Consider the following 13722-nt stretch of genomic DNA (forward strand, 5'->3'; position numbering starts at 1 on the left):
ATTTGCTGAATTGATGAATAAGATTGTGGAATCTCCATGGAGATGGTTCCTAAGTAATATTTCTAGCAGATGTGGAGGTCATTAAAAGGTAGCAGTCAGATTCGTAGTTATCTGCCTTCTGACAATAAAGTAAATGTCCTACAGGAGATGGAATAGATAGGGGTTTTCATTACTGGAGAATAGAAAATAACTTGAGTTAATTGAGGCAGATGGTCCATGAACAATGCTTCAGAAATAAAATAGAGCTTCTGACCTTTGGCGATCAAGAAATATTTCAAAAGTTACATATGGGACACAGTTCAGCTCTACGTCAATATCAAATTGTTTCCAATAATTAATGCAAATCATTACCTCTTTCATTCTACAGTGTCTTGGGTCTCTACGCTACCTTGCAAAGTAGGCTAACATATTCTAGGTGAATACTTCCCAATTCACATCTCCTTTCCCCTCTATTTTTTCTTCCTCTGTTTAGTTTACTTGCATTTTCCATGACAGATGCCTAAATTGTATATGATTGAATGTTGAAAAAAGTTCTCTTTGGTAAAGGCTGATTTCCACCCCACTAGCCACAACCTAAGAATGTGACTGCCCTTACTATGTGAATAATGAGCTATTGTTTTGTAACTATTCAAGGTGCAAAAATTAGCTTAGTAGAAAAAAAATTCAAATAACTGAGAAAACACTCAACAATACTCAAGACAGGTAAGAAAAATAAATTTGCATCTTGTAGCATGTTATCATTTATAAAACCCTTTGGCATTCCATCTCTCTTAATCATAGCATGACAGAAATTTTTACTAATGTGAAAACTGAGGCAGAGAACTTCTGGCTCAAGGTGACAGGGTTGATAGAGAAATTGCTGGAACCCCAATCTTCATCTTTTTGCTTCAATATGTCTTTGTAATTATGAGATCTAGTTCATGAGCTAAGGGAACAAGCCAAAATCTCAAAGGAGGATTTGCAGGAACTTCAAAATAGATGGGGCTCAAGTTTTACTCTACTTGGCAAACCCTCATCCTGTTGAGAGCTTTCTTCAGAGCCTCCTTCACTTCCTTGTTTCTCAGGCTGTAAATCATTGGATTCATCATAGGGATCACTACCGTGTAAAATACTGACACAGTCTTGTCCTCCACAAGGGATTTGCCCATAGTACCTTTCAAGTATGTGAATATGAGCGTCCCAAAGAAAAGAGCCACTGCAGTCATGTGAGAAGCACAAGTGGAGAAAGTCTTGGCTTTGCCACCTGCCGTACGAATCCTCAGAATGGCCCGGATGATGAATAGGTAGGATATAAGAATCACTGAAATGCTGGTTGTAATGACCAAGAAAGCCAAGAAGTAGATCACTCGTTCTCGTGGCCTAGTCTCACTACAGGCAAGCTTCAGCAGGGGTGGGAGGTCACAAAAGAAGAAGTCCACGTGGTTGGACTTACAGAAGGAGATTGAGAAGGTACACCCAGTGCGGATCACAGAATTGACCATGGCACCAGCATATGCCCCAGCCACTAGGCCCAGACGGGTCTGTGGTGTCATGGCAGTGGCATAGAGGAGAGGGTTACACACGGCCACATAGCGATCATAGGCCATCACGGCCAAAAGGAAACATTCAGTACTAGCACAGAGTGTGAAAAAGAAGAACTGGGTGGCACAGTGCTCATAGGTGATGACCATCTTATCAGTACCCAAAGTCTCAAGCAACTGAGGGACAATAACAGATGAGTAACAAATGTCCAGGAGGGAAAGGTGGCTGAGGAAGAAGTACATGGGAGTCTGGAGGCGAAGGTCACTCTGAATCAGCACTATCATGCCCAGGTTGCCCACCATGGTGATGAGATAAAGGACCAGAAACACAAAGAAGAGATCCATCTGCAGCTCTGCCTGCAACTGGAACCCTATTAGAATGAAATCTGTCACCACAGTGCCATTCTCTGCCATGACTCCTAGGTTCATGAAATAAAAAAATAAAGTCTCACTGAAGATGAATTAAGGTGAGCATGGCTTGATTTGATCATTTTTCAGTAACGATAATAATATTTTCAATTTGTAAAGCACTTCGCATTTTTTAAAAACTTTATTTCATTTGATCTTTCAGAAATCTTAGGAAGGGCATAGTATTAATCTCATTTTTGAGAGAAGAATATGAGGGTCAAAGAAGTGAAGTGACTAGCTCAAGATCTCATAAGGTGATCAAAAGGTACAAACTTCTAGTTATAAGATAAATAAGTACTAGGGATGTAATGTACAACACGATGACTATAGTTAACACTGCTGTATGGTATACATGAAAGTTGTTAGGAGAATAGATCCCAAGAGTTCTCATCACAAGAAAAAAATAGTTTTTTTCTTTTTTTTTTTTTTTGTATCTATATGAGATGACGGATGGTAACTAAACTTATTGTGTTAATCATTTTGTAATATATCTAAGTCAAGTCATTATGCTGTACACCTTAAACTTATACAGTGCTGTATGTAATTATATCTCAATAAAACTGGGGCAAAAAAAGATTTCATAGTTAGTAAAAAGGCAAAGCCAGAGCTAGAATTCAGTTCCTTAGGCATTTCCAAACTTCTGCAGGTCCCAAATTGGAAACTTTCCTCAGCTTCACTGCAGAGCCAGAAAATACCACTTTGTTTAGAGAAATCCTAGTAGTATAATATTAAGGACATTGGCTTTGAAATCAGACCTAGGTTCAAATCCCTTGAGACCTTAGGCAAGTTAATTCCTCTTTCTGAACATCGGTCTCCTTGTTGGTTTAATGAGAATTTCAATACGAAAGTCACAATACTATTGTGAAGGACATAACTTACAGACTGTGCCTGGCACATTGTCTGACTCACACACTTGGAATTATTCTTTCTAAATTCTGCAATAATATGAGTAACATGCTCTTAAGTTCATGTACATTCTGGAATCTTCTTATCTCCAAGTCCACAGCCCCCTGGAGTCCTAATATCAACTCTATCTTTCTTTGTGGTTGTTTTTGATGTGCATATGAACACAATGGAGTTGGATGCAAGACAGTAAGCTGTGAAGAGCGAGCATGTTAGAATCTCTACAACCTGTTGCCTGCCAAGCCGCTTCTTCACCTCTGTTTCTGCCAAGCAGCATGGCCTGGTTTTCAAGTTCTCCTCTTATTCCAAAGGACTTGTCCCATTTTTTTAAATGCCGGATCATTATCAATCAGTGAGGTACATGAATCAAGCCTTTCCAGAATTAGCCTGCAAAGCTCATTAAGGGACAAAGCTGTCACACTGAGTTTAGAATTCTAATACAGAAGGAGTTCTTGCCAGGTATTTGGACCATCCTGTCTCTCCTTTGGATGCTGATAATTTGGGGCAATGGAAACACTGAATGTGCACTTCAAAGGTGATTCTTCTTGTCCTCCTTCCATCTTTGAAACAAAATCTGAATTTGAGAAAGATCTCATAGGACTTCAGATAAATGAGAAAATGAAACTTTGATCAATGTTTGGCAAAAGCTGATCTACTGATGAAATAAAGGTTAGCATCTGGTGTGCTCCCCCCACTGAATTCCTGATAATATAAATATTCAGGAGGTTTTTTTTTCCTTCCCTTAGGGCCGAATCTAATACTGGCCTTTGACCAAAATAATGACTTGCTGTGTTCTAAAAGGAATTGACACAAATCATCCTGGCCAAAGAGGAAAAAAAGAGAGAGAGTATATTCGTTTACTTATTCTATAAGAATCTACTGAGAATTTACAATGTGCCAGGCACTCTTCCTGCTGCTCAGAACAAAGAAGACAAAGATCTCTGCCCTTGTGGAGCAGTCATTCTAGCAGAAGAGCCAGATATATTCAATATATGTTTTTTTAAAAAAAAACGTTTATTTTCTACCATGATAGAAAACGGTAAGTGCTCTAAAAAAATTAAAAACAAAAAATCACAGCAGGGTGTGAGGAATTGGGAGAGACAAAGTAAGGAGTAGGATATTAACAAGGACTGTCAGGGAAGGTCCGTTGAAAAGGTGACATTTTAGCAGAAATGCTGGGGATCAGGTGACTATTCAGGATTATTTGCACACATCACTTATCCACAAACAATAGAAAATGAAGGCACAAACCACCACCAATGGGCCACTCCACTCCCCTTACGAAATATACAGAGTTCTTCAAGTCCTCGTGAGACACTTCCAAGGCAGCTTTGTTCAGAAGTGTCAACCTAATACAGAGAGAAGCCCACGAGGGATTAGAGGCTCAATGATCAGCCTGCAATCACTCGGTGGAAACGTAAGTCTGGAACCCCAACAATATAGAATAGTGGCTAAAAAATTGGGCCCTGAAGGCAGACAGTGCTTGTTCCAAACTTGGACTCAGTCATTTCTATTTGTGTGACCTTGGGCAAGTTCCTTGATCTCTAACATCTCGGTCTCGACATCTCTGCAATAACAATAACAGCTCTGCCCTGTTGAGAGAGGTAAAGAGATAATTCACAGAAACACACACACACTGTTGCCTAGTGTAACATTTGTTATAAAAATGATTTTTCAACTACTAGATTGTTCTGCCATTCAGAAATTTAATTTATCCCTATTTTATTGCTGAGAAAAAGGAGGCTGAAAGTGGTTAAACCAACTTTCCCAAGACCACATAGTTAATAAATGGCACCAGGACTCTTGGCTCCAAATTCATTGTGTTTTCCACATATCTACACCATGGCTCATCACTCTGGCCCAGGAAGTGGGATGCTGTAGTCCATCCTCAGGCAGCCCCACCTGGGGAGGCACAAGCCAGGAGACACACTTTATTCCATAATTCTCTCCTGAAAGACACTTTCAGATCTCCGCTGGGGGAGGGGAGCTATTTTCCTTTGGATGGAGATGATTATGATGATCCAGACAGAGTATATGGTAGGAAAGCTGAAAAAGGCATTCAGGGGCCGGAATTCAAGTCCAGCGTCTACCATTGATGTACTGTGTAAACTTAAGCAACTATCTTCCCATCTCTGGGTCTGTGTCCTCACATGAGAAGGCTGCACTAAAGGACCTTAAATGCTGCATCCTGTTCTACAATGTGATGGTCTCTCTTTTCCTCTAAAGTCCAATGAGAAAAGAAAAGAGCATATGTTAATAATAGTAACAAAGAACAATATCAAGATAGCACTTATTGTGTATTAGATACTATTCTAGGTGTTTTACATAAACTGCCTCATTTACTTCTCACAACATCCCAACACAGGATGTTTTGTTATTATCCCTGTTTATAGACTGGGAAACAGGGGCTTGCAGAATGAAGTAACTTAGTTTAGGTAAACCACTCACCTGGGATTTGAACCCCGGTCTGTTGGACTCCAGGGCTGCACTCCTAATCGCTATCCCGTTGCTCACGAGGATGGTAATGATGAGTTACCATGCAGTGAGCACCTTTTTTATGCCTAGAACCTTCTAGTACCTTTATATACATTACCCTCTACATTTGGGCAAGTAGGAGAGTAACATAAGTTAAATAAAGATATTGGAAATTGACTCCAGTTCTCAGTTGGAAATATTACACATGTTCTCTGTTTTGTAGTATTGCCTTTATTTGTCATGTCTTGTCTGCAGGGATGGGAGAGCAGAAGAGATACTTAGGGCTACCATCAGAATCTAACTCTAAAAAGGATTGTGCAGCCCCCAAGGAACCATCACCTCCAGCACAAGTCTAAGTGGCAAGACAACAGTCATGTGAACCAACCTTGCTCCTGACTCCTCATTGTCATCTGCCTACCTATACTTTCCCTTTGCCCAAATCTCAGTCCTCATTTTTAATTTATTTTATCTTGCTTCATGTCGTGCATTTTTATAAGCCACTTTAAATCTCTTCTGGAAAGAGACATTGATGAATAAATAAATACAAAATAAAATTGCCTGTTTGTCAGATGCCAGGATAATCAGAATGATCAGCCCTACAAGCATCAGACCAGTAACAGTGCCGCCAGAAGACTTTGCCAAATGGGTTCTGGAAAGGCAGTGCACAAATAGGGGTTCAACCGAAATCAGACTGATCCATGGACGATAAAGAAAGGCAGATGCTCAAGGGAGAAAATGCAGAAGGTTTGGGAAGTCTCCAGGTGTGTGCTACTGCAGCCAGCTCCTGAAATCTTCATAAACCCAAACTCCAAGATAGTGACCTGGGCCTCCATTTTGAGACAGTGAGCAGTATGGAGGGTCTCCTAACTCATGACGTACCTTAATGCGATCCCTCTGTGCATCAAGTATGTCCATTTTGCAATGAGCAGAGGAAAATTTTTAAGAAAACCAAGGTTGCCCGGTGGTTGCTGATCTTCAGAGGAGCTGAGAAGTTTGATACTCTCTAAAAACAGTTCCACCTTGTCTTGTGATGCATTGTCTAAATTCCTGAACTGGTCCAAAATGATTGATAATTCTAGATAGAGCATCCAATCAGTTTCCTAATGATTAAAATTAGGGAAAACAACCAGCAGCTCCACCAGATCTCCAGGCAGAGAGAAGAACCACGGATCAGTGTGACCTCAGAGAAAATATTTGGTCTCAGGCAATTTAGATAAACTAAGTTGATAGGATTTATAAATAGAACACTGAAGCTGCAGTTTCCTGTTTGTGAAGCCCACAAAATAGTTGAAGTTGCTGGCTTTTAAGGATGCACAGGAAGAAAGCGAATCGTTAATGCCATTATGAACCTACCATGTTCCACAGCATTGAGCAACGTCAGCATTTAACATTAGTGATCTGTTATCCAATTGCTGATCAGGCACAAAAATACTTTGCTTCTTGACAGACCTATCCTGGTGGACCTCTGTAACTCTAGGTTATCTCTCTCCCACATTATTCATGTCTGCTCAAGACCTACAGCCTCACTTTTACATCAGCCAATGGTAAACACACCTAGGACATGTAATTCTCCCACATTCCAAAGCTAAAGGAAAAAGACCTTGAGACCATCTGTTCTTTGAGATCGTTAATGCTCCCCAAAACCTCCACTAACCTTCAGAAAACTAACAGGGGCTTCAGAAGAGAGAAAGCCCAGCAGACTTCAGTGTTTAACAGGCTCCACTTGTCGCCTTGGAGCAGAGAAAACACAGAACTAGGAGCCAAGAGGCTACTATGGATCCAACAAGAAAATGTAAAGGAAGATGCTCCTAAAAGAAAAAAGTTTGCATTTGGAAGGAATTGTTATAAGCGCCCAGACACCAGCTTTATAATAGCTTTATAACACTGCTGGAAAATATATAGCCATGGATCTGAAGAGTATTTATATAGCTCAGCAAAACTAATCTGCTTAGATCCTCCAAGTCTGGTTTAAAGTTATTTCAAAATGCTGAGGTATAAAGGTTGTATGATGTGCCTAAAGTTAAGTAGCCATTGCCCTCAGCTGGAAGTATGCAACAAAAATTTATAAAGGATCTGCCTTTATACTTTGTGGCAGGCAGTATGCTGGATACTGGGATGTAATGATGACTATATAGAACTAAACAGTCATAGATGATAGTGATTCTCCCTCTGCCACTACAATAGAACTGACATCATCTGCTTTTGATGACTTGAAGAGGAAAGGGGAATAAAGGAATGAGGTACAAGATGCTTTGACTGCAACTCAAAGTGTCAGGGTAGACTTGGGTCCTTAGAATGTTTAAATAGTGAGAAAACATATTTTCTCCTTCCATCCACACTCTACGTTCAGGTAAAGAAGCAGCTCAACGAAGAAATGAAGATAGAGTCTCTATTTGAAAGCTCCTCCTTTCTTCAGAAACTTGTTAGGAAAAACTGTACTTGGCCATTTTCTAGTTGAATTTAAACACATAAAGACAGGAAAATATTCTCCAGCAAGAAAGGCAGAACCAGCATGGTGTCACAGAACCAGAATGTTTTGAAATTCTATCGCAGTGGGGTCAAATCCCAGCCAGTTGCTTAAATTTTCTGACTTCAGTTCTTTCATCTATAAGATGGGCATGAATACTACCTAACTCACAGGAGTGTTCTGAGGATGAAATGAGATGACACAGTGTATGTTCAACAAAGTTTGGTTCTGCTGCATACAATGGAAGGAGTGAATTGCCCCTCCCAAAAATTACAGATTACTTTCGTGATCCGTCACTTTAGAACACAGTACACCCATGATCTCATTTGATCCCCACACAACTCATTTTCAGATGATGAAAGTGGGACTCAGAGAGTCAACTGACTTGTCCAAAGGTCACATAGCTAGGAAGAAAAGGAGCCAGAACTGGGACCCAGGACCCTTTCCACTGTACCACTCAACCCCTCATCATGGTGGTCTTAGTGATACAGATCCCCTGCCTGAAGAAGGGAGGTGTAGGGGGAAAGACCTGAAAAGTTGAACTCTTGAGGTTCTTCCTGACTTTGTGATCCTACAATAAACTTCCAGAATGGCATATAAAGTCTGTCCAAACACTGTCCTCAAATCTCTTACACTTCTCCTTCACCAGTACCTGTTCACTCTGACCCACTTGCTCCCTGGCTTCAGTGTGCAGTAGCATCTTGGAACTTAAAGGAGTCTCTAAAGGTCATAGTTCTTCCCTTCTGCCTTCAGACAGATGAAGTAGTCATGAGGAAAGAAAGGCCCCGAGATGAGGTGAGTCTTGACCAGAAGCAAAGAGCCAATGGAAAAGTTGGGAGTGACTAGAGCCCAGATCTCTTGCAGCCTGACAAGACACTCTTTCTACTTCCTGCTCTGCTCCTCCTTTTCAGAGTCTTAGCACTGCTTTTCTGATGCCCAGAACTATTGAAGCTCTCTGCTTCTCAGAGAGTGTGAGAATAGATGAACCACCTTCCTTTAAAGAGAGATTGGAGGGGGAAAGGAGTTATGGTGATGGGGATACCTAGATAGAGCCAGCCTCACAAAGCATGAGCATGAGCATCAGGTCTCTTTAGCTCTGGACGGGGCTCTTTCACCCCTAATTTCCTAAGAGCTTCTCCCAAAATCTGCGCCCAGCTGACCAGTCCTAAACGAGAAACCTCAATTCTCTATCTCAGAGGTGGCTCAGCCAAGCACCCACAGAAAGTAGCTTCACGGACTCTGGACTGCAGGGATCTAGATTTACCTCCCACCCCCAGCAGAAATCCCTTCTAGAGCATCGCTAATGGCTGATCTTTGAACTAATGGTGACCCTTCTTGACCAACCATTTATGAAGCCTGAACAATTTTAATGATGGGGAAATTACTCTCCCAGAAAGGAGCTTGTTCTGTTTTAGAGCCTCCCTATAGCTTCCATCTCTCTCTGTAATGTGAGTACCACCACATTCCAAAGACCTGCCAGAGTTTTACAAGTTTCTTCGAGATTCAACAAGAGTTGCTGCTTGCTCTTTTTCTTTTCTCAATAGAGATCCTTACATTTAAACAGCCTCTCTATTTTTCCACATGGTCTCACCTACCTTGTCTCTTCTGAATCTGAAAGCAATCACCTGAAGCACGTAGGAGAGGCATTATCAGTCTCATGTAATAAATGCGGAAACTGAGACCCAAAGATGCTAAATGTCTTGCATCACTGCAAGGGGAAAGTGAAACTAATAAATCCCAGTGCATTGTGCTCCCCAGCAAACCACACTAGCTTTGACCCTACTCTCTACAGAAAAAAGAGATAAACCCATTGTAGATAAGAAGAAACCAAGATTCAGGTTGTCAAGTACATTTTGAATCTGGACTGTGGTTCATTTTCTCTCTGATCTACTACAGCCATACTTACCTTCAGCAGGACCAAATGTCCTTCCCCAATCTAGAAGACTGTGCTGGGTGGGAGCAGAATGTGGTGTCTAAGTGGGGCTGTTGGGGCCCAGAGGAATAAACATCTTCAGCACCTACAGCTCACGAGCCCCAGAATCCGCAGGAGCACCGTTAATAGGTGCCTGCATCTCTTCCCTATCCTGGGCGCTCCAGGAAAGCAATTAGAAGACCGGGGCAGGGGGATTTGCCATTGATTGGCACTCTCTAATCAGACCCTAAGCTTCTAATTAGGCTTCTCTGATTCCCAGAAGAGAGAAACCTTCAGAAAAGGGCTGCTGCAAAGTTAGCTTTCTCAATTCCTCCCCACTCAAGCATTAACCAGTCTAGCAGTCCCCACCATAATATAATCTCATTTTTAGGATGGAGGGAGATACCTCCACATTCTGCTCTCTGAGGAGTTGCCATCATCTCAAGGTGACCTCTTCTGACCAATCTCATTTATGGGGCACAAGTGAAGTAAGTGATTATGTGAAGTCCCAGCAGCCTGCTTACTCGTTTACTCAACTAATATTAATTTGCTACATATAAAATACTTACAGCGGTTCCTAGCGTACCGTATTAATTTTACTATGTCTAACTCATTGACTCCTCACAAGAATCCTATGAGGTAGGTACTATTATTATACTACTCTACCAATCAGGAAACTGAGACTCAGAGAGGTGAAATAACCACCCATGCTCACACTGGTAGAAAGGGGAGAAGTTGAGATTGGAACCAGAAGAGGCTGGCTCCTGACACCTTGCTCTTCACCACTATCCTGTACTTCCCGATGTCGGTTAGCTGATTATAAACACAGCTATTTAGGATAGAAAATTTGTACAATGTCACAAAAGCATAAATGAAGACGTTTAAACCACTATAACCACACCACTCCAATAAGCGCTAACAGTTGGATGGAAAAGCACTAGAACGTAGTTATTTTGCACATAAGCTCTGGCAGTAGGCTGCTTGGGCTCAAATGGGTCCTTCTCTACCTTGGAAATTTAAGTAAGTTATGTCACTTCTCTAAACCCACCTCCTGGGATGGACGAGGAGGTTAAAGGTGGTACACATAAAACACAGAGAACAGGGTCTGGTACTATTAATATACTTGCAGAATTTTTTCTATAGACATTTACACTTTTTTTAAAAAATCAGGATCAAAGTTCATACACTATTTTTATACTGTTCCATTGGGGTGAGTTAACAAGAGAAAAGTTAACTGTTATAAAGTTACACAAGTGGGAAGGAACTGTAGTCCACTGCAATACCCAGGGAAGTTGTGAGACCTCTCGTTGGGTGGCTTATGATGTTAGGGCCATCGAACACTATATCCTGAAACTCTATACCCTAAAAGTCTAGGCAACCACAGGAAAAGAGAAAAAGTAATTCCCACACTTGCCACAAAGTTGACAAAATTGCCCTCATCTGATATACCATATGCATTTGAACAATCTCAAGGGTAGTCATGATAACCTGAAGGCAGAAGATGTCCCCAAATTTTCTGGAATGTGAAAATCCACAAAGCTCTTGGGTAGCAGAGAAACTCTACAGGGGGAAATATATATATATATACATATAATAACTGATTTAATATCCTAATCTTGATAGAAAAGGCACTGATACAGATTTATGTAAGTTAGAAAACATTAATAAAGATATGTGGTATTTCTCATTGCTGAACACAGGACACACACATCTATAACTCTAAGCCTATACCAATCCATGAGACATGACACCTCCCTTCCATTCATTCAATCCCTTCATTAGACCTCTAGTTTTCCCTTTTGTTATTTTATGGATTATTGCTCATGTAGAGGAAGGCAATTGATAATTATTTATTCAGGTCCTTTTAACTGGAAACCTTGCTGAACTCTACTAGTTGTCAGTTCATTATTTTGGAATTTCATTATAAATAAAATTTTCTGTGTGTATTTTTTTGTTTTGAGTTATGTGGTATTTCTTACCCTTACGTGTGATGGAGAAAATTTTATCACCAACACTGCTATCCGCTTAGCATTATATCCTGAGCACTTTTCACCCTAGTGGTCATATGAGGTCACATTTGCATTATGCTCCACCCCATGTCAATATTTCCTAGAACCACTACCCATTCCACAAAGATGCCCTAGTGTTGAGTTACCACTTTGTACCCCCAGCCTGATCGACAGTAAATGAGGCAGCACCACAGTAAATCCACTTCTGCCCCCAAGTGCTAAACTCACAAAACACTCCCACCTTTCCCCATCATCCACTAATACAGCTGGATGGAAATGATCTCATCTGCTGCTTTGTACATCTGATAGCCACACCCACCAGCAGTGATATGGCTGTGCCCACCAGGACGTCCCCTTATTCCCTTATGCTGGCTTCCACACAAACCCACCCCCAACCCAGGCCAGTGGAAAATAGTTTATATCTCTGAACCTCTGTGGAGCTCTACCATTGAATCTCTTATTTCAGGAGAAATTCCACAGCTTCCTGTGTAGATCAGGGGCCCTTCTCAACACCACCCATGCAACATCCAAGAACTAAAAGCAAGTGCATGCGCTGGGAGATGCTTACATTTGAACCCTGGCTCTTTACATCCAAAATATCCTATAAGACCTAAATAACATCACTTTGATATTTTCAATTTATTCCCTATGAAATACCAGTACCATGACCATAGATCTTTGTAAACATTAATGATTATTTCCTTGAGGTAGCTTCCTAAAAGCAGAACTATGGGGAGAAGGACATTTTCATTTTTAAGGTCTTCATACACATTAATAAAACTGACTTCAGGGTGCTCCCCAGTGCTCCACAGTGTATGAGGGAGCCTGTTTCCCCGCACCTCTTCCAAAGTAGATATTATGATCTTCTTTAAGTATTTGGTGATTATGAAAGAAAAAGGGAGCTCAGGGCTGAATAAATTGTAATTTTTTGTTTCTTGTGATATCAAACATTTACATATGTTTATTTACCACTTTTATTTCTTCTTTTGTCGATTTAGCATTTAAATTCTTTGCCCATTTTGCTAAAGAGGTGTTTGACTTTTCTGATTGAGCTATAGAAACATTAAGGATCTCTCCTTTCATTTGTTTGACAAATACTTATTGAGTGCTTAGTATGTGCCAGGAACTGTTCTAGGTACTGGAAATACAGCATTGAACAAAACAGATGATCTTTCTGCCCTCAAAAATAGTGTTATAAGAAAATAGAGTCTGGTGATGTGATAGGAACTGTCTGGGGTAGTGACAGAGAAACAGGACTCCTGGAAGTCACAAAAGATCTCTCTGATGTGGCATTTGCACTGGGACCTGCATGAAATGGAGGCACAAGGGCATCTTCTTGTGTGAAGAGCACTTCAGGCACAGGGAACAGCAAGTGCAATGGCCCTGAGGCAGGAATAAGCTGGGCTTTCAAGGAACAAACACAAGGGCAGTAGGAGATGAAGAAGGGAGGTAGGCAGGGGGCAGGTCACATATGATCTCATAGGCCAGAGTGAGAAATTAGGTTTTTTTCTAAGTGCAATGGGAAGCCAATGGAGGTTTTTAGTAGGGTATTTATAGAATCTGATGTAAGTTTTAAACAATTTCTCCAGATTCTATGAGGAATATGGATTATAGGGAGGCAAGAAAATGTGCTATGTGTGTATATGTATATATACATACATACAATACATACATACAATACAATGGAATATTATTCAGCCATAAGAAAGAAGGAAAATCTGCTGTTTGTAACAACATAGATGGACCTTGAGGGCACTAAGCCAAGTGAGATAAGTCAGACAGAGAAAGACAAATACTGTAAGATCTCATTTATATGTGGAATCTAAAAAAGCCTTTCTTTCTATTCTGTTCCGTGAGTCTGTGACTATCTTTATGTCAGTTCCATACTGTTTTGATTACTATTGCTTTGTAGTATAATTTGAAATCAGGAAGTGTGATGCCTCCAGCTTTGTTCTTCTTTCTCAGTATTACTTTGGCTACTTGACATCTTTTGTGGTTCCATACAAATTTTAGGATTATTTATTCTAT

General features: G+C 40.7%; 1 protein-coding gene across 1 annotated transcript; it reads right to left on the reverse strand.

Moving 5' to 3' along the window:
- Nucleotides 1-992: 992 nt before the first annotated feature.
- Nucleotides 993-1934, reverse strand: LOC131395594 (olfactory receptor 9I1-like). Its single transcript, XM_058527453.1, has one exon. It carries the CDS (start codon nt 1932-1934, stop codon nt 993-995), a length of 942 nt encoding a protein of 313 aa, XP_058383436.1.
- Between the last annotated feature and the right edge of the window lie 11788 nt (nt 1935-13722).

The sequence above is a fragment of the Diceros bicornis genome, chromosome 31 (assembly GCF_020826845.1).
Source record: "Diceros bicornis minor isolate mBicDic1 chromosome 31, mDicBic1.mat.cur, whole genome shotgun sequence".
Classification (NCBI taxonomy): domain Eukaryota; kingdom Metazoa; phylum Chordata; class Mammalia; order Perissodactyla; family Rhinocerotidae; genus Diceros; species Diceros bicornis.

What these genes read in the sequence shown, in the direction of transcription:
- LOC131395594 (XM_058527453.1), bottom strand. Translation starts at nt 1,934, where the DNA reads ATGGCAGAGAATGGCACTGTGGTGACAGATTTCATTCTAATAGGGTTC.